This window comes from Ambystoma mexicanum, chromosome 6p (genome assembly GCF_040938575.1).
Source record: "Ambystoma mexicanum isolate Mex_15411 chromosome 6p, UKY_AmexF1_1, whole genome shotgun sequence".
Classification (NCBI taxonomy): domain Eukaryota; kingdom Metazoa; phylum Chordata; class Amphibia; order Caudata; family Ambystomatidae; genus Ambystoma; species Ambystoma mexicanum.
In genome coordinates, this window is record NC_090935.1 from 1,414,048,516 (window position 1) to 1,414,075,531 (window position 27,016).

A 27,016-nucleotide genomic window follows, 5' to 3' on the forward strand; every position below is an offset into this window, starting at 1 on the left:
GCCTGGCCATCCTACTCCCTCCTTTTTGGATGCAACCAGTTTTCCACTTCCATCACTGATGTGATTAGCGGTCATGGGCTGAATTTGCTGTGATGCGTGTTATGTCCGAGATGCAGATTCTTGGCTATCTAGGAAGAAACCTATTGTGCAATCAAGACTGCTCTCCTAGGGTGGAAGTAGAAGATGGGGGAAGGTACAGACAAGTCTTTAAAACTCCGAGTTCATGTGAAGTTATATTAAACAAGCAGCAAGGAGTAAGCCAAGAGACCAACTTTGTCATGTGCATTATATAAATGGTCACTACTATTAATGCTACAGGTCGAACAGTGGAACAGAGGCCAGTCGGGCTTTTTTAGTAGTAACTAGTTGGAAATAAATCACTTGTAGTAACAATTTCTATTTTTGCTAAAAAGGCACAGTGGCAAAGGTATTTGTCCAGGATCACACACTTGAGTGTTGAAGTAGGGCTTTGGGACCAGTCTTCAATTTATGGACTTGCCTGCATTTCTTCCTAACTGTAATTGCCAGAATTATGGCTTTTGGCTTTGTACACAAACAATAAACCAGTAAAACTATAAATATGCCAACCATAATCCAATTCAGCTTGCATGCACTTTTTGGTTATTTGAAGTGATATTGCTAACTAGTGTCTGGCGAGCTTTCCTGCAGCAGACAGCTGGAATGGTAGATTAGCAGTTTGTGGCTTTTGCTAAAATGATGTGTGCAAGTTCCTGTAAGTAAATCATATGCCAACAATTGCTTACTCACACTCGCTCTGCAGGCAATAAATCAGTCTCAATCTATAGTAGTTCTTAACAGAGTTTCTAGGCTCTAGAATTTTTGAAAATGAAGCTGTGTAAGTACCAGGTACTTGTAAATTATTTTATGGCAGAATGTTTTCCACAAGTGTAATAAAATGGTTAAAGCCAAGCCAGACAACTTTGATCTACAACTCTCTTGGGCTACAGGTCTGATTTTATGTATGCATTTGTTGTATGTTGGATACGTTTTACTCTCTTGCAGAGGAGAAAACTCATTTTTACTCTCTTGAAATTGCATTTACGCTCTAATTTGAAAAATCATGCGTAAAATACTCCCACCTCAAAATCTTATCTGGACCACTGCTCATCCCTATTGTCCAGATAAAACTGTTGATGGAAGTTGGAGAATGATTCAACAAATTGTTTTTCCTGTAATCAAATGTTGTTCAAACGCCATCTACTGGAGGTTTGTGGATATTAAGGATATCAAAATTAGTTATAACGGGCATAATCTGAGATGACAATATTATTGATAAGGGAATCGACAATTGTGTATGATAATGATTTGGTGACATATAGTCCAGTTATGAGAAGGTGACATGGGCAAGTGAATGAAAAGTGAAAACAAAATCTGAGGGATGAGAAAGCCTCCACGTGTCCACCAGACCCTCCTCCAAAATACAACTAATAAGTGAGTCATGAAACTTGGAGCCCCTGAAGATGCATTTAGATTTCCTATCCATGAATGGTTGTAAAACATTGTTGAAATCCCCACATACTACCAGGTTGATGAGGTCAGATTGTAATATGTTTTGTTTTACAGAGTCACAAAAACCAGGATCTGGTACAGTAGGGCCATATATGTTCATAATAGATATAACATTAGCCCCTATTTGTAACTTGACCCATGCCCACCTTCCTTCATTATCTACACCTTGGTCTACAATCTTATGGGGTACATTTTTATTGAGAAGTATAGCCACACCATTTTTCTTTGCTACAGCCAGGCTGGCAATTACATGTTATCTTAATGTTAAAGGATATTTTTACTGCGCACTATCACCACCGGAGTGGTCCTGGCTCTGGCGGCTCTGAAAAGGGAGAAGGGGGGGTGAGTTAGTGGGAATAAGCTGGAAAAGTGCAAGAGAGCAGTGATGTGCTGATGGCGGCCTCAGCCCGGTGGGTCCGTTAGCTGGGCTTGGGGTGTTCTACGGCCGGTAGTCGTCATGTACTGTTGTGCAAGTCTACGTGTGGTTTGTTTTGTTGTTGCTGTGTAGTGAAGTTTGTGCGGATTGCTGCGTTTGAGGTTTGTGGCTGCTTGGTTGCAGTTTGAGAGGTGTATGCAGAGGGATGAAGTGGTTAGTGGATTGTTTGGTTGGCCTTGCTGTCTTGGCACATGCTAACATTCACATTTCTATCTAGATCCGACATCTTGAACCCAAAATGATTTCAGTTTCATTGATTCGGCCTTGGATAGGTGGGAGAAACATTTTGGACTTGCACTGATGAAAAAATGACATTGATTCCCCAATATGTATTAACCCACCGTTTTTATGGGCCTCACTATGGTTCAGTGAGACGGCAACTCAGATATTGTGTCCCTTCACTATGCATCATCTGTTAAATGGACTGTTTGTGTAAAATTCATGTTATAATCCATAGGTCTTTTTGACATTTTTGATAATCCATTTATTAATCAAATGCTGATCTTGCTGATCTCCTGGTCAGGTTGAATCTGCAATATAACTGCCCACCTAGAGGGGGGAATACCAAGAAAACATCTCTTCCATACTCTGATGACTTGGTTATTTTTTTATATAAGATTTTCAGGCATGAGAAATATGTTGAGAGCACCGCAGGCGTACAGTCGGGAAAACGATCTGACCATCAACTTAAATAAAACTAAAGTGATGTTGGTAGCCCGCCGTAAGATAAACGAAGTCCAGCTGAATACCAATTTAGGCAATATTGAATATACCAACAGTTATGTTTACCTGGGCCTAGAGTTTTCCTCGCCTGAAGATTGCACTTTTATTGATGCAAACCGGAAAGGCTAAAGGCCGGATTAATATGCATATTTGCTACCCAGACTGCTGGCTTTATCATGAAAGGTTTTTTAACATTATATAATCAGTGCTTTTCTCCGGCCATTGTGTATGGGCTTGAATCCTTGGAAATTAACGATTGGCTGTGGTTAAATGGAATCGAAGCCTTTTTTGGCAGAAGATGTTGCACCTACCCCAATCTGTATCAATGGAATATCTGCGCCTGGAACTGGGTATCCTATCCCTCTGGGGGTTGGTTCTAAGGAAGTGCAGAGTTTTACATACTAAAACCAGGGTTTAACCAAAATGTCCAATTCTACGATTACTGAGAGAAGGGACTGGTGGTGCAAGGAGGGGGAGTGTATGACTAGTTCATGTTGGAGTTGTTTAAGACTAATGATTGGGCCCCACAGTTTAATTCAGAATCCTTGTTGAGAGGGCAAATTGCTGATTTTAGCTAAAAATTAAGTTGAAACTGTGGGACTGGAACATTAGTTTTAAGCACCTGTATCATTGAAATATTATTCTTTTGTAGCTGAAGCAATTAGCAAATATTTGAAACCTCAGTTTTATATGTTGCTATGTCCTCACCTCTCGGTGTGCTGCTTTCTCTTGTTGTTACTTATAAACCTGTAACCACTTTACTTTCTTATGGGTTCTCAGCATAAACTTCCTCAAGATGAGATATTGTCAGATCTGCCGAAGGAAGGACATTCCTGAAACACCCATGCATGTCCATTACCAAGTGTTTTGCCCTGGGTCTGGTTTATATTGAGGTGGTGGTCTTTAGTCCACAATTGTGCCTCAATAAAATCTGTTGTTTTGGGCGTATTGTTTGAATACAGATTCTTCCTCTGTATATCTTGCTTTATGTTGACTATGGCTAAAATCAAAGGAATTGCTGAAAGATTAATTGAGGGAATTTGAATGTGATCGCTTATGTATGGTTGTTGTTTATTGATTTGTGAATATTGTATATGTATTTTATATATCTTTATGAATGTACAATTATCTGTTTTGTGAAAAGTTCTTATGAGCTGAACACCATAAAGATAATATCCCTTTATTAAAGTGGGTTATTCTTGAAAATCAACATAAACGAGCTAATTGTTTAACGTTTAAAAAAAAAACTAAATTGCTACTTAGTCGTTTCTCATTTACCATTTTGTTTTATTGATTCTGCAGTTATTTTTGCATTATGAATACTGCTGCTAGAAAATGGGTTACTAAATTGTGAATGTTACATTTGCCAACCGGACACTATCGGACAAAAAAGGTTCATTTGTCAATGCTATTTAAGTTCTTATGAAACTAGCTTGTACTTTTGCTTTTTTTTTTGATGGTGCATTAACTGTCGGAAATGTTTTATTTTTACACTACTTTGGAAAATTAACTTTGGACAGTTTTTTGGCACCTCATGCAAGCCACAGATACCAACACAGTTGGTGCCTAGTGAAGTATCTAAAGGCTGCTTTAAAAGTTTGTAGTAAGCAAGTGTCCTGTTTAGGCATCCAGTAATGCTTATTTGTATGCTCTATGTGGTCTTATATTGAGGATTTTCGTAATTCTATATTAACTTTGTTATACTATTGAATTTTAACATGTTTTATTTGTGTTCATTTTTATGAATTTATTTTTGAAATACACATTTTATACACATATATTAACCCAATCACATAAGCTATGCTTGATTCTTGGGACATGTGAATTAGATATCTGCATCTACTTTAATTTCCCTCCCTCTTTATGCCAATACAGGACAACCACATTTTCACACTTGCAATCTGTGACAGTTTGCTTTATGGGCAAAAGGGGGATGCTGAAATGAAATTGTTGGGTAACTGTAAGAAGGATTTTAAGATTGGAGAAAAGGAGTGCTTTCATTATGGGCTGCCACAGTGCTCTACATCATTGTTTAGAGGAGCTTCAAGACATTTCACACAGTTAAACAAATGCCTTTACAAGCTAATAAGAGATGCTCGCATTGTAAAATGTTATGGTGTATTAACATGCCAGGAGGATTTTCTAGGATAAAATTAGAATATTGAATAGCAGGATGGATTTCAAACCGATGGAACAAACACAATGTTGGAAATGGCTCACAAAAGAATTGTTGTATAGAAATCCAACCCAGCATAACCTACTGAGGGTACTATAGGTCGCTGAGGCTTCATAAAATCTCCTTGTCATATAACGACAGATATTGGAGTGCCTGAATGGAGAAGGACCCCTCCAACATTATCTGGGACTGGCCTAATTTTGGAGCATTCTGGTTGGAAGCCAAGTCAAAGAGATATTAGTAGTTTCAATGTCCAACGTGACACGCTCTATGCTTTGCTAAGAGTATAGCATAAAAATCAAGTTTCCCTTTTTCCTTGCCCCAAGTAGACATGTTGGCACATAAGCTGGCGGTTAAGTTCTTACTCCGCTTGGGGCAATCAAACGTTGCCCACTGTCAACATGTGGCTGACCAAGGTTTGGAACATTTTATCAATGAAAAAGCTTACAGCTAATATCAGAGGATCTGATGAGGTTTAGAGATGCGTGGAACCCCCATTTTTTGTAATACACGAATGATAACTATAGAGAGGCTTACCTGTGCAGTTTGGGTCAGGGCCCTCAGCCTCTTCGTTTAGGGTATGCAGTCCTTAACAGCTTTTTCTTTCACTTTTCAAATTAGTGTATATGTTGTATATGCGATTTTCAGTTGTATATCTGTTGATTGAGACCTGATAAGGGGGGTGGCATAGGACATTTGCTTTATTTCTGTTGAAAGAATATATTGGGTCAACTGTTGGTTGTAATAGAGAACTTAAAACATTAAGTGGCATTCAAAATCAAGGTTGTCCAATTTGTTTTGTTAAAGGGAGGCTAAGAACCTAATTATGGCTTTGGTGCTGATAGAACAATGTGATGGGTCATAAATAAACATTTGAATTGTATGTACTTGCTTGGTCAGTCAACCTCCTTAGAAGTGGGTCAGCACAAACTTTCTAAATATCAATGTATGTGTTTTCTACTGAAGAATGCTGGTACTGACTGGTTGAAAGTTGAAAATCCCTTTATGAAATTCTAGTACTGGCATGTCAAAAGTATACAAGGCATACAGGAAGACAGACACACACACACACACACACACTCACAAAAACATCCACAAAACACTTATTTCGGACACCCGCGTCTCCCCTTTCTAGTTATGGGCGCTCCGCCAGCCCCTGCGCACTCTTGTGTCTCAGGGGCATGACAGTTTGATTTAGAAACACTGCTAATTTTAGAAATCTGCTCCATATCGTCCGAAGAGCTCTCCACATATTGCTCTCATAAGAATTGCTGAATAGAGATCCAATCTGTTCTCAACCATATTTTCGAAAAAAAAGGTACTTCATCTGCATTCCCCATCTGTTGTTCAATTAGTGCCACATTGTGACTTTATCAATGTTCTCATGCTTAAGAAGATAATGTTTCTGACTTATAACTATAACAGTCCAACCCCAATATCCCCCATAAGAGGTCATTGACCCACCACTGCACCTTTCCACTGCCCTCATTACCCCCTCCTCGTAGCCACCTCTTTGATTAGGGCAATATTGGGCTGCTTAGTCAATGAGATTTTTTTTAATGCTTTGCAGTATTGAACTCATTGGATAGGTTGCTAGGTTATGCCTCCATTCAAGATTTTAACTAGAAAGAACCATATTTCAGCAAGTAAATGTTTTCTATTATTATAGCACAGCATGGGTTGAATAATATAAATTAAACTTGGGCCTTGTAATGATATTACTGCTGCCAACTTGTACCATCATGTACTCCGTTTTGATAAATATACCAACTTCCTTCTCGTTTGATTCTAGGGGGAAAAATCAGCCTGGTTTTCTGTTGTTGCGTCTAACCATCTGCCAGTACATGTTACACATTTGGAGAAAGCAGATGCCATCTACCAGACCCATGCAGGAAAAGCATTGCTGGGGGTAATGTTTATTTTTGTGATGTATTGAATGTTTCAGCTTTAGGTGGAATGAAATAGAAAATCACCAATCGTACTAATTGTAAAGTAACACGGTAGGATAAGGTTCCACCCCATAGGTAAGTGTTGTATTAGTTGATGTTGAATACAATGCTTCAAACTGTCAAAGGGCACAGAAATGTTTTAAGACAACTTGGAGAAATGTGATACTTCTACCAGTCAATGTTTGCGGAAGTAACAAATTGGATACCCCTATATTAGCCATCGTTTTCCTGATCGGGGGAATGTAAGTTATTCATAGGGGTTTGCTAAAAAATGGATACAGCAAAATTTGGCAAAGTGGTAGCTAATAATTTCAAATCCTCTAAACAACAAAGTCTTGTCTTTATTGTATTTATGCAGGGGTCCAATGAAATATTGTGGAATATATTGATGATAAATGGGCCCAAGTAGCACTTGCAATCCAGTAACCTGACTCTAAAGGTAATGCTAAAGTAGGTCCACATTTAAGCATATCTACCTGCTGGCAGTAAACAAGTTAAGTCGGTGGTAGGCCTGGTATTATTTGAACTTTCTCATGGTTGCTTTATTTTGACCTGGTCCATGCAAACCTTTTGCAGCTTTCTAGTTGGCTTAGTCTGTTCTGTTCTTCACCCGTTAGTCCTTTCCGAACATCTGATGCAAACGTTGAGCATTTTCAAATCTCACTGAACTGGGCGCAAGTGGAATCTTCCTATCCATTTATCAAAGGCACTGCAACCATTATTGTCAGGTTTTGTTTTTTTGTTGTTGTTTTGATTGATTTCTGGAACCTACAACAGTTCATCGTCTTCACTATGTTACAATCACATGATATATTAAAATTGAGGAATATCCCTGACATGAAGAACCAGAGTGATCAAAGAAACTAACAAAACAAACAACTGCCTGTGTGATTACAATCCGGCATCCTCCATATCCATTTTTGTAATAGCACGTTTCGACTCACCAGTCCGTTTCATGGGTGCATCATTGAATTCCGACCAAAAGTCAAAAGTCTATGGAGGCATATCGTCCGAAGAGACAAATAGTGCTTGTGTGAAGGCGTTCCATGCAAGCACGTCATCACTCACCTCTCTCAACCCCACATATACCCACCTGTGCCAGACCGATGTTTTGGCCATCGGCCACCTGTACAGATCTCTCTGCCAAGCGTCAGTGCTGGGCCCCTCATTAAGCTTCCAGGCCATCGCAATCCTGCGTTTGACCAGTGCACAAATTAAATATTTCATATTGGAGAGGTCTATAGCATGTCCCTTCCCCCTTGGAAACATTCCTAAGAGACATGCCTCAGGAGACAAATTCTTCATCTCTATCTCACCCTGCCCGCTATTGCCCCCTCCCCCAAAACACCTGGATCACCGGGCAAGTCCAGAACATATGCATCATGTCTGCCTTGTTATTTTAATATTTAGGGCACTTCCTCTGTCCCGTCCTTCGGAACTGTGATATTCTATGCTGTGTCATGTATGTCCTATATATGATGTTCAATTGCAGTAGCTTGAATCCGGCATTCCAAGAGACCTTCTTAGTGTACATAAATGTACAGGCCCATTCCGCATCAATAAAAGGCCACCCTAGATCTGCTGCCCACTGCTGATAAAGTTTCAACACAGGTTTCACCTGTTTCTCTAAGAGCACTTTATGTATTCTAGAAACCACATGGCCACTTTCTGACATGTAATACATAGCCCTCTATGCCCCCCTTGAAATCAGACCACCTGGTTTAGATCCTACTTAACAAACTTGCATATGTTAAAAATGGCCCCCTGTGTACACCCGTGTACTGTCTAAGGGACTCCAAACCCACCACCCTTTGCTCGTGCAACAAGTCTCCCACCATCGCCACCCCACAGGTCTCCCAGTGCTTCCTGATCGCTCTCAACAAGGTGGGCCTGCTGTCTAGTAATCCCACCAGGGTAATATTGGTTGAGTATGGATCAGCAATCCCCAGTAGTCCCCAGGCCCTACGCCACAGAGTCTTGCCAAATGTCACCAGGTGTGGCAGACACTCAAATTGGGATTCACGTATCCACAGTGCCTCCTTCATGAAATAGCGGTCTATGGAGGGCTGCAATAAAGTCGTATCAAGGGAAGGCTCAGCCGCCAGCCAGCCCAAGACGAACTGTAGCTGCCCTGCCAAATAATACAATTCACAATAAGGCAACCTAATCCTCCCGCCCCACCCGGGCGCAATAATCCCTCTGCAGCGTACCCAGAGCAATCCTGTTTCTCTGGTTCCATCCCGAACCACCCTCCCCCCCCCCCCCCAGCCGCCCTGCCCAGAGGAAGTCTCTGATAAAAGTATTAAGGTTACTAAAAAAATTATTGGGGATGTCGGAAGGTATGTTGACTAAGTGGTACAGCAGGCTGGGGAGCACCACCATCTTCACGAGTGCCGCTCTCCCCATCGTAGCCATGGGGAACTTCCTCCAAAATACCATAGACTTAACCACTCCGTCCAGGAATCTCTGCGTGTTGTGTTTGGGAGGCGTGAGCGTCCCTCCACACATTGACCCCCAGGTATCGGAAGGCGTCTGTCTCCCATTTTAGATCTAGGTTGGGCAATGGGCTCTGTTGCAAGATCAATGAGCCCAGCCAGTGCGAACAGTAAGTATTTGTGTGGGTTATCACGTATGCCTGAAAGGTCTGCAAGCTTATTACGTCTAGTATATGTTGAAGATTCTCTTCAGGATGCATGACATATAAGCACACCGTCTGCGTATACAGAGTCCAAGTGTCTCACCCCATCCTTGTGAATGCCAGCCTCTGCATCCTCGGCTCGTAGGAACACTGCAAGTGGCTCCAATGTGAGAATAAAGAGTATCGGTGACAACGGACACCCCTGCTTGGTAATTCCCAACCCCTGGAGAACTGTTTGCCTGTGCGCACCCTAGCCGTTGGTTAAGTGTACACCAACCATACCCATCTCAAAAAATCTCTCGTCCATACCAAATTGACAGTGGGTCTCATATAACCAGTCCCAGTGGACAGAGTCAAATGCTTTAACAGCATCCACGGATGCGACCACATAGTCCAGCTCCAGATGTACACGGTCCATAATTTGGTACAGCCTCTGCAGTTTCCACAAAGTGCTTCTACCTAGGACATAACCAGTGTGATCCTTGTGCATCAGAGTACAGATCACTCTCTTCAATCTATCAGCCAACACAGCCGTAAGAATCTTGCAATCCTGGTTGACCATAGAGAGGGGTCTATAGGAACTGCATTCCAACGGCGGCTTGTTGGTCTTGAATATCGTCACTATGACCGTTTCTCTCGGGTTATGTGGCAGCATTCTGGACTGGTACGCCTCCTCCAACACCACAAGAAGTCTAGGGGCAGGTGCTTCAGCATATTCTTTATAAAATTCTTCTGGTATTTCATCGGTTCCAGGGGTTTTCCCCATCTGTGGCGCACATATGTTGACCAGGAGCTCCTCCACAGTGAGGGGGTCGTCCAACCTCTCCCTTGGCGCCGTGTCAAGGAGGGGTAAGTTAAAGGAATGGTTCAGTCAAATTTTTTTATTGCCCCTACGGGTCGGCCATGTGTTTTTAAGCCTAAGTCGCTCGATTTTAGAAATATTTCCTATGGACCTTACCCGAGTTTTCGTCCATTAAACGCACACGAAAACAGGCATCAGGGAGCTGCCATTTTGTGATAATCCTATCATTTTCCCCATTGCCCTTGCTGACATGCTTTTGCGGCACTAAATCATATCCCCCGCCCCTGAGCCTGACATTATCAAAACATTCATATTCCCCGCCTCTCTCCGTGACGTTTCTGTGCTGCGTAGGCAAACGCACCCTGTCGTCTTCTAGGCGACTTAACACAGAACCCGGAAACCAGCACAGATCAACTCACAACACAGCGCGCCACAATTCGGAATATGAAACTGTACTTTAAAATCAAACAGCAACACGGTACATTTGGTAAAGTACATTTGACATTAAATGTTTATAGAATATTCAGCAATTACCATATGAACTCCGAATGCCATTTATTTTCTTTTATCTCTATCCGCAAATCCGTAAATGTTTACCGTAAGTCACGCGCTGTTCCTTTATGGTATACAGAGTGTTGGTTTTCGTTAAAAGAAGCACTTTGGTCGCACGTTGAACCGCAAGGCTGTTCCATCAAGTAGGCACTAGGCCAGCGTAAAGGTTGATATGTTGCTTCTAGCCGATAGTACCGCGTAAGGGCATATGGGCCCTTGGCGATCGTCCCATAAAATCATCAAAATTGTGCAGTTGTTTACATTAAGCTGCAGCTGGCGGTTGAAAAAACCATCTGCCGGTGTCTGAAACTGGTGGCAGTAGCAAAAGGGAAGGATATACCTGTTTTGAAAACATAAAATTTATAATTGGTCTCGCCAGCCGATCTTTATTAATATTATTCATTTTATTATTACGGCCGAGCTGAAACTATTTGCTTTCAAGGATAGTACAATGGAGTATGTTCGGCTCTAAAATCAATGCGAAAAGTAACAAAATAAATTGAGGTTAGTACACAATGAGAAACTACTTTTTGTCTACATGCGTGTGGAATGTGGACCTCCATGCCCATGTGCCCGCTACAAGGACGATCCCACAAACTTTTTCCAAGCTCTTCATTCATTCATTTATTCATGCATCCATTCATTAATTCTTCGTTCCGGTATAAAAGCGTCTAAAGAGTTACTTACATTATATTTGCAATTTCCATTGTGTCTCTGCGTAATGCAGTCCGTAAATCCCACTGTCCTCTTGACAACGATTTTTCATATACTGAACTAACATGAAACTCTGTCTAGTTTCAGAATTTTCTGCCTTATCGTCTCTTACATTATTGCACCCCCCCCTTCAAATGAAGTTCTTTCGGCATGGTCCCTGTCTCTCAAGGTCAAAAAACAATAGACCCTTATACTGCGAGTGCGAGTTGTGGGCCTCTTCAGGGTGCGAGCTGAAAATCAAAGCCGCTGACCTTCACTAGAAATGAGCATACATTCTTTCTTTGTAACATCCCGTAGTAAAGCCATCTGTGAGAACTTGAAGTTTCAAATCCATCTATGTACTGCGCCTCAATGTGCAAATGCGAACTGGCTTCTCTCCCATCTGCAACGGCTAGCTTGGCGCATTCTAAGGCCCCCAATTTTGTCCTCGTTGTCTGCGAGCTTTGAAGCCCCAAAGAACCATAACTATTGAGACTTTTAATTTTTTGGGGAAGGTCAGGGAAAGGATAAAGTACCTGAGGAGTTGAGTTGAAAGTGAGATTTATTGTTTGTTTTATTATTTGCAATACGCAAGCCTCCCCTCGGTTAACAGTGCGCAACATTTACAAGAGATTACGAAAATTTGTTACATCAACTAAAATATATACATACACATATAGACAAGGATCAGCAATATGAGGTGAATATAGAGGGAATTCAAAGATGACATCAAGGTTGTTCGGCACCGAGGATGGTGAAGTTGGGGGTTAGGGTTAGCGTACTTTGTATGCACACTGTACAATAACATTTATTTACAAAAAGACAATCGTATTACAATTATTTAAACCGGGATTTGTACTTCACAACCAGCTCTCCTTTGGGTGGACATGGCATAGTGGCAATGTTGGGTGGCAATGGATCAGTGCTCTGCACAGAAACGTTCAAAATTCCATATCTGTGCTTCTCTAATATAGCAACTATAAGGCTTTTGACAAAGTCGAACTCCATTTCCTCATAAACTGGTTTGATCACCCATTGCTTACTTCTTTTTGAAAAGGCCTTAGTGTAGCGAGGCATCCTTACATTACCCGTAGTCCTAGATTGTTCACGGCCGAGATTCTCGTTATGGGCCAAGACGGCAAGTAGAGTCCTATGTCTCATGCCCTTTATGCTGAAATGCAAGCGCTTTGGCCTGTACTTTAGGCACATATTGTGGAACACCTCCAAACCTCCTGTGTGACAGAATTCTGTCAGTCCCCTCAAATCTCTTGATAGTTTTATCGAAAACAATCTTCTCAATGGCTTTGTGTGTCGGTGAAGATGGATTCAACCACTTCTTCTTCCGTGCCTCCACTGGGGACAAAGGGCCATGTTCACATTAGTGGAAATGTAGGTTTTCTGACTAGCGGTGCATGTTGGTACAGTGGTGCATCAGTGACCGCCATTTTTCAAGAATTATTTCCACCGACCCTTCACAGGTTTTGGAGCTCCACCAAAGATGGTTGCTGATAGACTGGGACTACTCTGAAATACTTTCCAAACCTTTTTTTTCCCCCTGCAGCCGAGATTTTCTTATTGATTGATTTAGCACGATGCCATACGTCAAATAGATGTTTAATATGTGGGAACTGCTCTCTCATTGTCTTTGCAATTGAAATGTGTCTGCCCGTGGCTATGAGGTCGATGTGTGTTCCCCTCGATTGTAGATATTCCACTGATTGTATAAATCCTAGTTTATCCATGGCCACTGAGGATGTACATTGTGTTACCTGCACGACCACCGAACTCAAAATTTTCTTACTATCCATGTCCTGAAAGTGGTAGGTGCAGTACTTGGCAGAAAATCCAGGGCTGTCGCACTGTCCATCGCCGGCTAGCCTGAATCGTTTGCCTTCGAATGTACTTGCTTGAGACAATTGTTCAATTTTCCAAGCATCACTAATGGCCGGAAACAGATAATCATGTTGGTATTTGTAGTACTGCGTTTTTTAAATGAAATGGAGTCCCACAAACTGAAAGAAAGACTCTAACTTTCTAAAACTGGAGCCACTAAAAAGTGATGCAGCTGCACACAGTAGATTACCTGCTGGCAGTTTCCCCAGCATCTGTTGTGCAGACCATGAGAACGTATGATGTAATCTACAGGCGGCATGTATTGTGACGTTACTGCCTTGTTTTTGACGAGTCACGTGAATCAATGGCTTCCCACATACTTTCCCTCTGACGGAATGTCCACATTTCAGCATACTTATAATATCCATCAAACAACTGTCGAATACTATGTATTTGCCCTCTTTCATTAGACTGTCATCCTGCGTCAAAGTTGATTCGGCCTGTGACGTTGAGGACATTTGAAAGAAATATCGCTGCTATCAAGTTCTGATGCGTCGGTGAATACTGCTGCTGGTTCGTTCTCTGTCATTTCAACATCTGCTACCTCAACATTGATGGGCGAACACAACAATGTCGACAGCTTTTTTGGTGGCAATTTTTTGGCGGGTGTAGATTGTCTGAATTGATCTGCGACTACTTCAGAGCCATCTTCAATACATCCAGTATCATGTTGTTGCGGTGGTGCGGTCGTACTGTAGCAATGGTCCAATACAACTTTGCCGGATTCTCCGGACACATTCATTTCATGTTCTGGCCATTGGACATGAGCATCCCGAGTCTCAACACGCCGCGTCTGAATTAATAGTTCCTCCATAGTGTAAATGGTCTGGCAAGCAACATCTCTTTCACTTCACTGTCTGTGTATGTATAGTTCGTAGACCCACTGGTAACTAGAGGACAGATTGGAAAAGGGATGTTCAGTTTAAACACAAGATAAAGTATAGTACAATTGACTGGAAAAAAAAACATAAAATAGTCCCCAGCACAAAAACATTTCTAAAGTTATGAACTGTTTGTAACTAACCTTATTTTTGTTTCTTTTTCTTTGCAACTTTTTTGACTCAACCTTCAACATCTGCACGCTGTTGCTCCGATTCGTATCCGCATGTCTCCCCTTCCTCTTGCGCTGCAACTATATTTTCTGTATCCGCATAGACAGCACGGAATGAGGCTCCATCGACTCCCTGAAACATAGTATTTTCATTACTGTGTATCAAAATATTGTTAGCATAAAACACACGTGAGGACGAACACACATGTACATCTCAATAGCCAAACACGATTTAAACATTGTGTGGAACAATCAAACGACAAGTACTTGAGCTCTGATGACCTAGTTCGATGGAGCCATCAGTATCCATACCTCTGGCTCTGCATGGACTGACACGAATGATTGTATTGAAGAGGAGGCATCAGCAACTCCCTGAAACACAGTACTTGTGTTAGTATGGTTTTCAATATTGTAAACATAACACACACTTGGGGTCGACGGCACAGGTACATATAAAGAGATAACCACAAATGTTGCATTGTTTAAAGGAATCAAGGAATATTTAAATATGATCAGATTTAATCGACTTATTTCTCCGATTTCTTTACATCTGCATCATCTAAATGGGATCTTGTGATTGTAGTGGAAGCTCCATCGTCTCCCTGAAACACAGTACTTGCGTTAATTGGGAAGAAAGTATAGCTAATGGAATCACGTTATATGATCACGCTCGATGGAGCTGTCAGTATCCATACCTAGTGCTGCTGAAGAATATCTAGGGCTGTTGTCAAGTGGTGCGCACTTCCGAAAGCTGTTGCGCCGATTCGTATCCGCATGGTCCCGCTTCCCCTGGAATTACTTGAATGTCAGGCTCTGCATCAAGTGCGTGGGTTGACGATTCAACAACTGCCTGAAACATAGTATTTGCATTAGTAAGGATTACAATATTGAAAACACAACACACACTTGGGGTCGACCCCACAGGTACATATCAATGGCTAACCACGAATGAAACATGGTGTAGAACAATCAAACGACAAGTGTTCCAGTCCTGATGATCACGGTCCATGGAGCTGTCAGTATCCATACCTTGTGCTGCTGAAGAACATCTAGGGTTGTTGTCAATGTGGTGGACGCTTCAGCATCTCCCTGAAAGACAGTACTTGCATTAGTATGGATAACACTAATTATAACTGAAAACAAACACCAGGGGACGACAACTAAGGTGTATATCAATTGGAAAGCACTAACCAAACAATTGGTAAAATAATCACACAATACATGAAAACTATTACTTGACATGCATAAAATAAGTCTGTAGCGGAATAGCCAAGTATGATTACCTGATATGCGCTAGAAGTGGTTGATCTCTGCGAGCACGTCACGGAAGTAGAATGTTCTTACTTCAGATTCAAGGGATAGTCAAGAAGTTGTGAAGGTAAATTATTGTTTTAAATGAAATGCCAATATTTAAAATTGCCATGTAAGGAGACAGAATACTTGAGTAATGCGCAATATCGCACAGTTCCCTGTGCCCATATATAGATTTCGTTTGTGGGTTATGAAATCTAAAAATAATATATTGATAAATGTCATTATTCAAAAAGCTACACACTCATATCAATGTCGAAAGTATTACAAATTGGAAACACCTAAAATATCAATGAATCCATTCGGCTACCTACACACTACCGCAAGGCCTACAGCTAAAAACTGACACTTGACTCACCAGTGGCGGAATGTGGACGAATAGAGTGGGAATAGCATTTGCGAGCAATTTCCGTGTCGATCGCCGTTTATTCTTCTTTGTTACCCAAGATGTGGTGTACATGTTCGAGGGAAAGTGCCGGCTGCAGATGCGGTATCGATCACCCCTCTTGTCCTCAAAGACTTGTTGGACTCTACTTTCCAGCTCATCCAGTGGATATCCGCAATGTCTGACCCATTCTCTTATTCGATCAACAGTTTTCAGGAATACATGCATTGTAGTGCCTTCAGATTTAGCATGGGTCTTCGAATGGCAACCGCTAATCGAACAGGCAGGCATTGTTGAAAATTCTGAAAAGTAAATATCAAGATTATTATAAAACCTTGATGAATAAAAATGTCATAGTAAATTAATCATACCATGCTCAATGCAGGGTTTCTTTTGGTCGCCGGAACTATACCAGTTCATCATGTCCGGCTTGGTATTTGCATAAGTTACAGAAATGTTTTAAATTATGTGACTAAACTCTGAACATGTGACTCGTCCTTTGGATGTTCTGTCTTGCACGAAAAGGAAACATGCTTACATTATAGACTGGACCCCCAAAGGATGCAATTCGATGACAATTGACACAGATGAAAATAAATAGATCTATTGATAGCATAACAATTGAAACTCAAGTCAATAGCAAAGAGACCAATGACCATAGCTCTATTGGGCACTGTAATCGCAAATAGATAGAAATGTAAAAATGACCGAAATATGACTAGGATACATGGCCTTACCTTGACCAACGAACAGTTGGATTCAGCAAGCCGAGCAGTATGTTGCAGGAGAACAGGTAGATGGCCACAGGTAGCACACTGACGAGTTTGCTCAAAGCGGTCACAGATAGCATGACGACGAGCAGATTAGCATAGATCTCAGTGCTTCTCAGGTAGAAGGTTCATGAGTTGACTTGCAAAGCACAAAGATGTTCTCATGAGACATATCAAGTGGTTTATAAAGTATTAGAAACAGGGGTGTGTTTGTGAATGAATGACGTGTGTATGTCTTGGTATTATGTGGTTTGCAGGGGGGGCGGCCTGCCTCAGGGGAGGCCTGCCTGGAGACACGGGGTCTGAGGAGGCCATGTGAGCGATGGCCCTTGGGCGTGGGATACCTTTTGAAGTGTACATGCTGTTTGGCACCTTGGCCATTTGCGCCTGTGACAGCCCCCCATCCCAGCGCTCATCCCCGGGTGCGAAGTGCCTTTGATAGAGGGGGGTGGGATGGATGGGCCTGGGGCGTGCAGGCAAGTGTGTAGGGCCGGCCCCTCTCATCCTTTACTTCTCAGTAGAAACACGTACCAAGTGCCTCCAGTAGTGGGTTCGCCCCTTGCCCTTATGTGATGTTAACTTTGAATGACATTCGCGTAGATGGGACCACTGAGCAGGACACGGGGCATCCATATTTGTACCCCCTTTCCACTCCATCTTGGTGACCAGGCCTCACTGCGCAGATCACATGGCCCCCACCCTCGTTCCCACTCTGACTGGATAACTCCAGAGGTATTTGCAACAGCTAATAAATGTAACACATCGCTCTTCCTCTGAGATCACGGTCCTGCATGTGAACCAGCCTGAACTAAGCACATAGCTCGTTCATCTACACAAAAGTGTCCTTGCCCATGCACCCTCGCCAGTGGAAACTTACTGCCATTCCGACCCTGTGTCCCTGCAAGGTATTCTCTTCATGTGCCAGACCGCTGACCATGCCATGATGCCCACCTAGCAGATCCCCCCAACTAACATTAGACACCTACTGCAGTATATCGTTGCCTATCAATAACAAATGCCACATACCGGAGATTCTTGTGAGCACAGACCCACACTTCAAACAGTGTATTATAGTGATCAAGACCCTTAACCTAAGGCCTGTATAAACCAATGTTAATTGATAGTATAGATATATGTGTGACTTTTATAGAGACATAACCGACTGAAAGACTTTGAACAAGTGTTATTTAGTGCATGCATTATTGAGAATATATTATGTTAGCTTAGATAGTGACCACCCTGCTTCACAGCGACCTGACCATCACCCATTCGGAGCACAGATGTCTGACGTCCATCCTTGAATGGAGACACACTTGATTCATTTAAAAAATCGAAACAACCATTGTTTAAATATATGTGGTGTTTTATTTTGTATCTTATTTTGATGACACAAAAATACAAGACTTTAAACGTACAGGTCAGGTTGCAGCACAGCGAGAGAAAATCCCCTGTACTGACCGCTGTCACTCGGGAACGTTTTTCTTATGGCACGAACGGCACAGGCGGGTATCACTCTTCGAACGCGGTGTCCAAGCCTCCCGTGAAGCCACCATGTAAAGGAACGATAGGCCACCAGCCTGTACCACCTGTGAAAAGGAATGAAACAAACTGTTTTTAAATGACCAAGATACGTTTAATAAACATTTGTTGTCAATGACAATTCTTGTAACTAATGGCATTCTGCTCGGACAAATGCTATCTAGACACTGCACACTATTGAACGACTTTCATGCGTTACAATGATATGTATATGTAATTTTGGATATAGTAGAAGCCCATGAAATAGGAGTGGCATGACAAGCAGAGTATACTTACTCGTTACTCGGATTACATAAGTACCATCATTATCCTCAACACGGACCGTGTGAAGGCAGGCTGCCCTGAAGTCTGGCAGCTCAGTGATGCATTGCGGTCGTGGCTCGCCTTCTGAAATGTGGGCCACGCATCCTGAGTTTTCACAGCAGCAGCAGTTCTCATCCTCGGTTGGCATTAGCTCGCACCGATTGCATGCGCACCAGGTGGAAACACCGTCCATGCGACTAGGTCCAGGCTCTTTAGCTGTTGAATTGTCCTCCCAACTGCCGTCCGAAGACCCATCGTTTTCGCGTGTTTCCGTTTCCAGTAGTTCCTCCTCGGTATACTCGGGCTCGTACATGTAGGGCATTATTGTAGCCATTGTGTGTTAAACAAACTAAAATAATTTTAATTTTAATACTACAAAACGCTTTGCATGTGTTGAATTCCCCAGTCTCCATAGCTGACGTGTACAGGCACTCAGAGAAATTCAAGAATACCTTGTTTAACTTCTGCCTTCGTTTAATAGCCCCCTGGTCATTCTGTATAGCACTGATCATCTCCCTCCTATTCTCTCTGCTACACAACCATGTCAACTCTCTCCCCGGTTTATCCCCTTCTGCATGCACCCACTGTGTGTATTTGGTGTAATCAAATTTACCCAGTTGCTCTCAGTCCGAAAGGTGCTGCTGCCTCAGTTTGATCAGATCCTGCGTTTCTGCTCCCAACTCTGCATCCATGTGCTCAGCAGCTTCAATATGGGCTTTTGTACTCACTAGGGAGTCCTACAGCTCACTCTGAAGGCCTACCTATCGCCTCTCCCCATATCACTGTCTTAAAGGCCCCCACATTGTGCCACCACTATCCACACTACCCCCATTCTGTTCAAAATAATTGTCTATTGCCTCCCCCATATACTCCCTGAATGTGTCATCCTGCAGTGCTTCTGCCCATGACCTCTAGGTGGGGATCGGAAGCCGGCCCATTCATCTCTTTCTCGTAGCCAACAGCGGGCGTGATCAGAGAGAACCCTGACTTTGTACGCAACGTAAGCAAACTCGGTCAGCATCTCCTGCCACGTGGAAAAAAATAGAGGCTATTATGTACTTTGTGTGGGGCTGAATAGTGCGAGTATGCATGCTCCGTTCCAAATAGCATTCTCCATATATCCGCCAGGTCAAGGTTCCGTAGCATGCAATTAGAACCTTGGTAGGGAGCTCGGGTCTCCAGTACTTGCTATCAGACCTGTCCACCAACGGGTCCAGTTCAAATCTCCTCTCCATATGCAAAGGGCCTTCCTATACAATGCTAATCTAGAGTAGAGTGACATGAAAAATGCTGCAGCATCATGATTGGGAGCATACGTATTAATGATGCATACCTTCTTTTCTTCTTAAAACCCATGCAGTATGACCATTGTGCCTTTGCTATCACTCTTGAATTCCAAAGGTTTAAAGGGGATGAACTGCGCCACCCACACTAGAACGCCCTCGCATATGCTGAACATGGGGACCGTACATTTGACCAACTCGCATCTTGCCAATCACATCCTACCTATCTCTGTTAAGTTGCATCTCTTGCAATAGTGCAATCCCCAATCCCAACCTGTGCAGGTATGAATGCACTCTGATCCGCTTAATATAACCATTGAGCCCCCTAAAATTCCACGTTACAACTTGCACATTATTCACCATGTACACAGTAGTGAGGGCCTTGAACGTCCCCACAGACCTCCCTCCACCCCAGAACCCCAGCCCACCTAACCGAGCACAGTTCTGCCCCCCTCCAATATGAGCCTGGGCAGATGTGGTATCTCGGGAGGTGGCCCCACCCACCTGAGGACAACTCTGCATTCAACCCATACCAGCTGCAGTGCCAACCATAATTTCAAAGCCGTTGGAGAGCACAGACCATTGCACAAGCAAGTGCAAAAACAACTACCTAAACATTTCAATAAAACCAACCAAAACAGAAAAAAACCAACCAACCTTAAAATGTGCACAACTGACCCCATAACATACAACCTATGCAGGCCCGACTGCCACTCACGTCCGCCCCCCACTCCCTCCAGGCAATGTACAGCAGCATGATGCCTTGAAACTGGCATCCGAAAGTCCAACTTCTGTAGAGATGCAGCCACCACTGACCCAGCAACTTCTGGCCAAATGCTGTCCCCTGCTACTCGCACAGTTTTTCAAAAAAGAAAAAAAGTGAACACCCTCCATCTGTATAGCGAAAGAGTACCTTTTTGCAGCGACAATGACCGTCTGGGTGCCTTAATCCCTTTGGCAGGTAACAACCAATCCCAATTGAGTCTATCCAGGAACATCCAGCCATCGTGTCCTCGAAGATGTGATCGTCCATTGTGCAGCACCCTGAGCTTTGCAGGGTAACTGAACATGTACAGCAGGGTAGCTTGAGGCAGCAGCTCTTTGGTGGGACCAAACACCACTCTTTGCCTCTGCACCAGTTGAGTGTAATCAGGATATATGCTCAGTTTAGAAGAAGCACGCTCTGACACCCCATCCCGTGAGAAGGCCGTATTCGCTCCCTATCCTTGTAATTCAAGATTATAGCAATTATTGGCTCTGGGGGCACACCCGGCAGGGGTCTTCTGGCAAGGGACTGGTGCGAATGCTCAACAGTGAAGCCCTGTATCAGGGTGCTGGGGCAGACATTTTGCAATATCACATTTTCAATGTATGAAGTGGGGTTTTCACCCTTGTCATCCTCGGGCAACCCTAGGATCCAGACATTATTCCTCCTTGCTCTTCCTTTGGCATCCACAGCCCTGCGTTCCAACACCTGCACTGCCTCTGTGTCATGATCCCTAGTACGACCCCCACACCACCAACATATAGTGTAGGCTGATCCGAGACACTACAGGTTGCTGGCTGGCACAAGTGCAGGTTGCAGTCTGCTTATTTTGATAATTGCCACCTTCAAGATGGCCCCAAGAGCAGGATGCCAGATGGGGACTCAGGTGGCCGTCTGTGGCTAAAGTATCCTTGGTGGTCTAGTGGTGCTGGGTGCAGCTGTAAACCTCAGCCAGGGAAAACGCTAAGCACTGGGTGTGGCCCAGGGCTATACAAGCTCCGCCCTGGGCCACACCCAGTGCTTAGCGTTTTCCCTGGCAGAGGTTTACAGGCAGGGTAACGCTTGCTGCCCACAGCGGTCCCCACGTGTACCGCAGCTTCGCTGTAGAACTATTGCTCACCTGCCTAGGATCCCGAAGCTGCTCCAGTCAGCAAACTCACTGCGAGAGTCCTTTGAATCCACTCCGTTCCTGCGCTGTGGCTCGTGGCACCTATGAAACATGAAGACAACCAGTAAGCCAGTAACCTCATCCGGAACTTCCCCAGCACGCCCCTGCAGCCCTGCTTACCTCTGACCAGAGTTCCATGCTATTCTGCTTCGCGCCAGCTGATCCTCACATCGGAAGAGGGCACCGCATGAGAATTGAAGTTCACAAACAGCAACCAATCCTGAAAGGGAAAAGACGAACACATCAAACAAACGGTACAACTGTAAAGATGCCTGATATTGCACATTGCATCTGCAGTAAAGGACGACATATAGATACTGCGCACTGCCAAACCACGCGTGCTGTAAAAGGACATATTGATTCAGCGTACAGCATCCGAAACAAGGAAGCACCTGTAAACTATGCGCGTGGACATTCCTACAAAGCGCCAAGCAGGACACTTACCTTTTGGGCATCACAAGCGCTGCAGCTGGACTGGGCCTCCATTTCCCAGTGAAGCAACTGGGGACTGATGTCCTTCTGATCTGCAACCGCCTGATTACAAAGGTGAGCACAACTCCAGCCTTGCCAACCAGTCAGTACACCCTGGAGAGAGTCGGGGAGGTGGGGGGAAAGCCGAAAACACAGCACTTACCCTCTCCTCTTGTTTGTTCACCTGTAGATACCTCCATAAGGGCCGGAGTCATAACCACTACATCCCAGACATCCACATGACTTACCGGTATGCTGGGCAATAGCCTCCTAGGCAGATCAGTGGGTGGGGAGTGGTGTGGGTAAGCAGCACGTCAACAGGAATCATGCAGAGAGGATCCGGACCTGGCACTCCAGCAGGGCACAAGAGGTAAGCGTTACGCTCTGTCAACGCAGTTCTCTGACTGATGCCTGGTGATATTAGTGCTGATCTCCTGTGCTTGTACTTCTGTCGTGTCCAGGCAGTCTGCTAGTGAACGCACACCCTGCCAAAGGAGCCCCACGTCCACAATCACCAAATCTATTTTGTTTGTGCATCGCTTACAACGCCGCAATGGCTGCCAGAATCTGACCCTCCCCTGGCTGGGGCACAGGTATCCAGGCAGAGTCCAACTCTGGAGATGGAGAGGCTGCACTGTCCTCACCCCTCCGAGCGAAGGCCTCCATGACTGTCTGGCCTTGCTCCTTTTTTGCTTATTAGGCATTTGTGGCGGCTCCCCGAAACCTATCCGCTTGTAGGCTATCTGTTATCGGCAGCAGGTTAGCAGCAGCTGTCCCCACAAACCCCTGTTGTGCATGTGTCTATCTCTGAGTGGGGAGTGTGCTCTTCGTGCTTTCCGTGGCTTCTGTTGTGTCCGTGCTGCACTCTCCGCCTATCAACTTGCAGGTTGGACAACACGTCACGTGGTCCGCCACCACGGCTCCCGCTCAGTGGCAGCGGTATCGGGCACCTCCTGTGTCCCCTCTCTGCCACTCATATGGGCTGTACACCTTCAGCCTGAGGACTTCCGCACAGGCCGGAAGCAATGACTCCCAGCTGTGGGCTCCAGATTGGGCTCCCCAGCTAATGGTGATGCCCAAAGTGAGCACCCCAAGTCTATATCTCGCTCCCCTCTGTGTCAGCCTCTTCCAAAGGATTCAGGGACCGCTGGGGGGGAGAGGTCAGACTCATCCACCTTCCCATTCCTCCACTGTACTAGGACGTGTTTCCCAGGGAGTGGTGAGGTGTGTTTCCATTGAATAATTCAGAAAATGTGCCTGCTCAGATGGGCAGAGGATCAATGCAAAGTCTCTCCTACATGGTGGGATCCATAGCAGCGATGCAGCAGGCGCACGTCAGCTGCACCAGTGCCCACAAAGCATTCCCCCAGCCACTCAGTGAGAGCACAGGTTCTCAAGCCGCCTCTCGGGAAAGGGCTCAGGTTCCCCAGGCACCTAGCCACACCTGGGGTCTGCCCATTCTACGGCGATTTAAAAATGTTTAATGGATACTTGTGCTTATTTCATAGCAATCATCTCATAGAACAGTACAAGAAGAAGGTGACTTGGCAGTAGGTAGTGCAGAATTATACATAATGCAAACACTGGCGATAAGTTGGTATGGGTGATTAACAGTGGTTAATTATTAGGTAGCAGATAGCATAGAAGCAATACAAGCCATAATAGAAAATGTAACTTGGGGTTCTTTGAGTGTCAGCTATCTCAGCGAGGTAGTGGTGAAAGCATATCCAGTGACTTCTGTGGCGTGAGATGGAGGCTCCCCAGTATACAAAATAGTTGTTGCTCAGTACACGACTAGACTCATTCTTGTAGTCCTACTTGGGGGATAGGGGACCTTTTAGACTGTTCTTTGCAACAATTATTGTGGCCATCAAACAAGCTATTGCCACAAATCTGTGAACTAGCAGATCTACAGATTTCAAGCATCGCAATAAGCAGATCTCGGAGACCTTGTCAGTGTTGGCTTTGTTTTTTGTAATTGTGCCTCTGCTTAGTCCAGCTCCAACACACCTGAGACAGCTGCTAGAAGTGTCAGGGCTAAACTTGCCAATTTTCAGTTGTGTAGCATCACTGATTAATGTAGAGCTACTTGTATCTGAAGTAGACTCTTAACATCTATAGCTTCCCCAGCCCTTTGAGAATTTGTCAAGGTGCAACCCATCTCGCTTTCCCATAGATGTCTTGCTGGCATGCCTGAACTTTTCAACAATAAAGCCAATTTGTGAAGCTCAGAAAGAGGTCTAATAGAGCCGTTAGTGAATAAATTGAAGTACCTTACTGTCTCGGAGATCCTGTATGAAATTGGAAACATGTTTCCGAATTGCACTCGCTCATTAGCCTCATGTTCCAGAGATTACACCCAAGTGGAACCGCCAGTCTCCTGGGTTCTAATTGTACTATTTTACTATTGAAGAACAAACTCAAGGTCCTGCACTCCCAAGTCCCACCTTCGCTTTTGGCTTCATTAAGGTTTTCAGGCTTATTTTCGATAGTGTGATGAATCGAATGGTCTCATCACTTCTTTCCCTGCAGTGACCTTTCCCCATGTGGCCAGGGGACAGCAGCAGCTTCCTGACCCTGGGGGTGGCTTTATGAGGGAGGATCATATATGCGGAGAAAAAGACCCACGAGAGTGACTTTACATCATCGGAAGAGACCAGGTATCCCCCTGTTTCTTTTTACAGTACCCATCCATTCCCCATGCCTTAATGGCATATTACCTCCCCTCACCCACCTAGGAAGGTTACTAAAAACACTTCCCCATACTTTGTACACAAGTCATCAAAACCTGACTTTCCTTTCAAAACTACTTTTCCAGACTTTTCTTGCAAGGCATCAAGAACTGACTAGCATTTTTAAAATTACTGAAAATACTTTTCCAGACTTTGCATACACGTCAGCGAAAGTACTTGGACAAGAAAGATGTGCCAAGTAATGAAGATCAATGGAGGCTAAGAGCACAAGCTGCGTTCTAGATGTTGCAGGGAAAGCCAAGTTACCATGAAATTTAAACCGGCAGACCTGCTGACAGGCAGATGCTGGCTGGCGAACTTTAGTCCTCTATGTTGACCGAGGGACTGCAGCGCTGGTGCAGGTCCGTGGAGCCAACTGGCTCACCAAAGGAACGTAGAGGAGCAGACTTCATGGAACGGCACTGTTAGGCAGAAACCTGTGCAGTTCCCTTAGGGACCACTGCAAAAAGTTTAAGACTACAGGTGTTGGCAGTCAACCCAATTGGTAGCAGTCCGTACCACCCAGATTTACCTGGTAGCTGTGGCTGAGCAGTCAGACTTCTCTCAAGAAGAGTTAGGCAGTATATAGAGTATACACATTAGGTACAAAGAGACAGTAGCACAAGCAAACACTGACCAGAGCTTTGGTATAAAAGTATATAATTATTTATTTAAAGACACACTTGTAAAAATACACTGGCACTAATATGTCAAGCAAGTTCAAACACAGTCACTAGAAATATATACACCTCCCTAATTAATTATTTGACAAGTCTAGGTTAGTACACCACTTATTTAGCAAAACAGAGATGAGCGTGTACCCATAGATGGCACTCCAATAATGATTTAAAAAGGGAGAGAAAGGGCAGAAATAGGAAAACACACAATACCAACACTTTTAAAGAACCACAGCAAGTCAAGAAAGGAAGAGTCTACTGTAGAGCAAAAAGTTCATAGGCCAGGCCCACTCTTGGAGAGAGCAAGCGGAATGTGCCCAAGATCACACAGTTGAAGTACACTTAAAAAGTCTTTGCAGATCGGTCAAAAAGGAGTTAGATCAGTTCAGAAAAGTTAGTTAACAGGTCCGAGGTCACCCCAGGATAGAGAGTCAAGGATTTACGGGACACCTTGAACAGTCTGTTTCAAGGGAGACCAGGCGGGACACAGTACCTGAAATGGTGAGAAAGCTCCAGCGGGGGCAGTTGTTCCTGGCAGCGGGTGCACGTCGATGCTTCGTCCAGGGGAAGAGAAGATCTCGACGTGGAGGAAAGCTGGAGGTTGTTGCACTGCCAGGGAAAAAAACTGCCGCGGAGTTTCCCGGTTAAAATGTACTACCCTTTTATTTGCGGTAGTGGTGAAGCGTGGCTATCCGGCTGCCGGGGTGCTTGGCACGGGCGATTCGACCACGAGACGATCCAGGAAGGTGAAAAAAAAGGCAAACTGGTTAACCCCACCAGCTCAAAGGAAGAAGACTCTCCTGGAAGAAGATCTTTTCTGTTGTTGGGATGTGGTGAGTTCGGTTCAGCAGGGCTCCACCGGTGGTATCATCGTTGCAGGTCAGCTCAGCTTCTTCCTCTTCGGATTCTTTAGGTCCTGTGGTGACTTCTGAAGTTCCAGTCCCCAAAGCCCTGCTTTTATGCAGAAAACCCCCATTCATCAGTCCTAGCTGTCACTCAAACATGCTAAGTGGTGAGCCGGGCGGCTCACCACTTGGGCCAATCACACAAGAGTGCGACTTGAGTTGCCGAGGCAACTCAGTCCAGGGTGCCTATTCCCCCCCCTCCCACACATCCGGTAGACCTAGAAAGAGTGGCACCACTTTTGGAGGCTTCTGTGCAGAAGTCC

The 27,016-nt window shown here is 44.2% G+C and overlaps 1 protein-coding gene across 1 annotated transcript in view; it reads left to right on the top strand.

Moving 5' to 3' along the window:
- Positions 1 to 27,016, top strand: part of NOA1 (nitric oxide associated 1) — a 574,689-nt gene that overhangs the window by 273,204 nt on the left and 274,469 nt on the right. Inside the window, exon 6 of the mRNA XM_069626114.1 lies at positions 6,658 to 6,774. Coding sequence (XP_069482215.1) covers positions 6,658 to 6,774 — 117 coding nt within the window. The remainder of the gene's footprint in view (positions 1 to 6,657; positions 6,775 to 27,016) is intronic.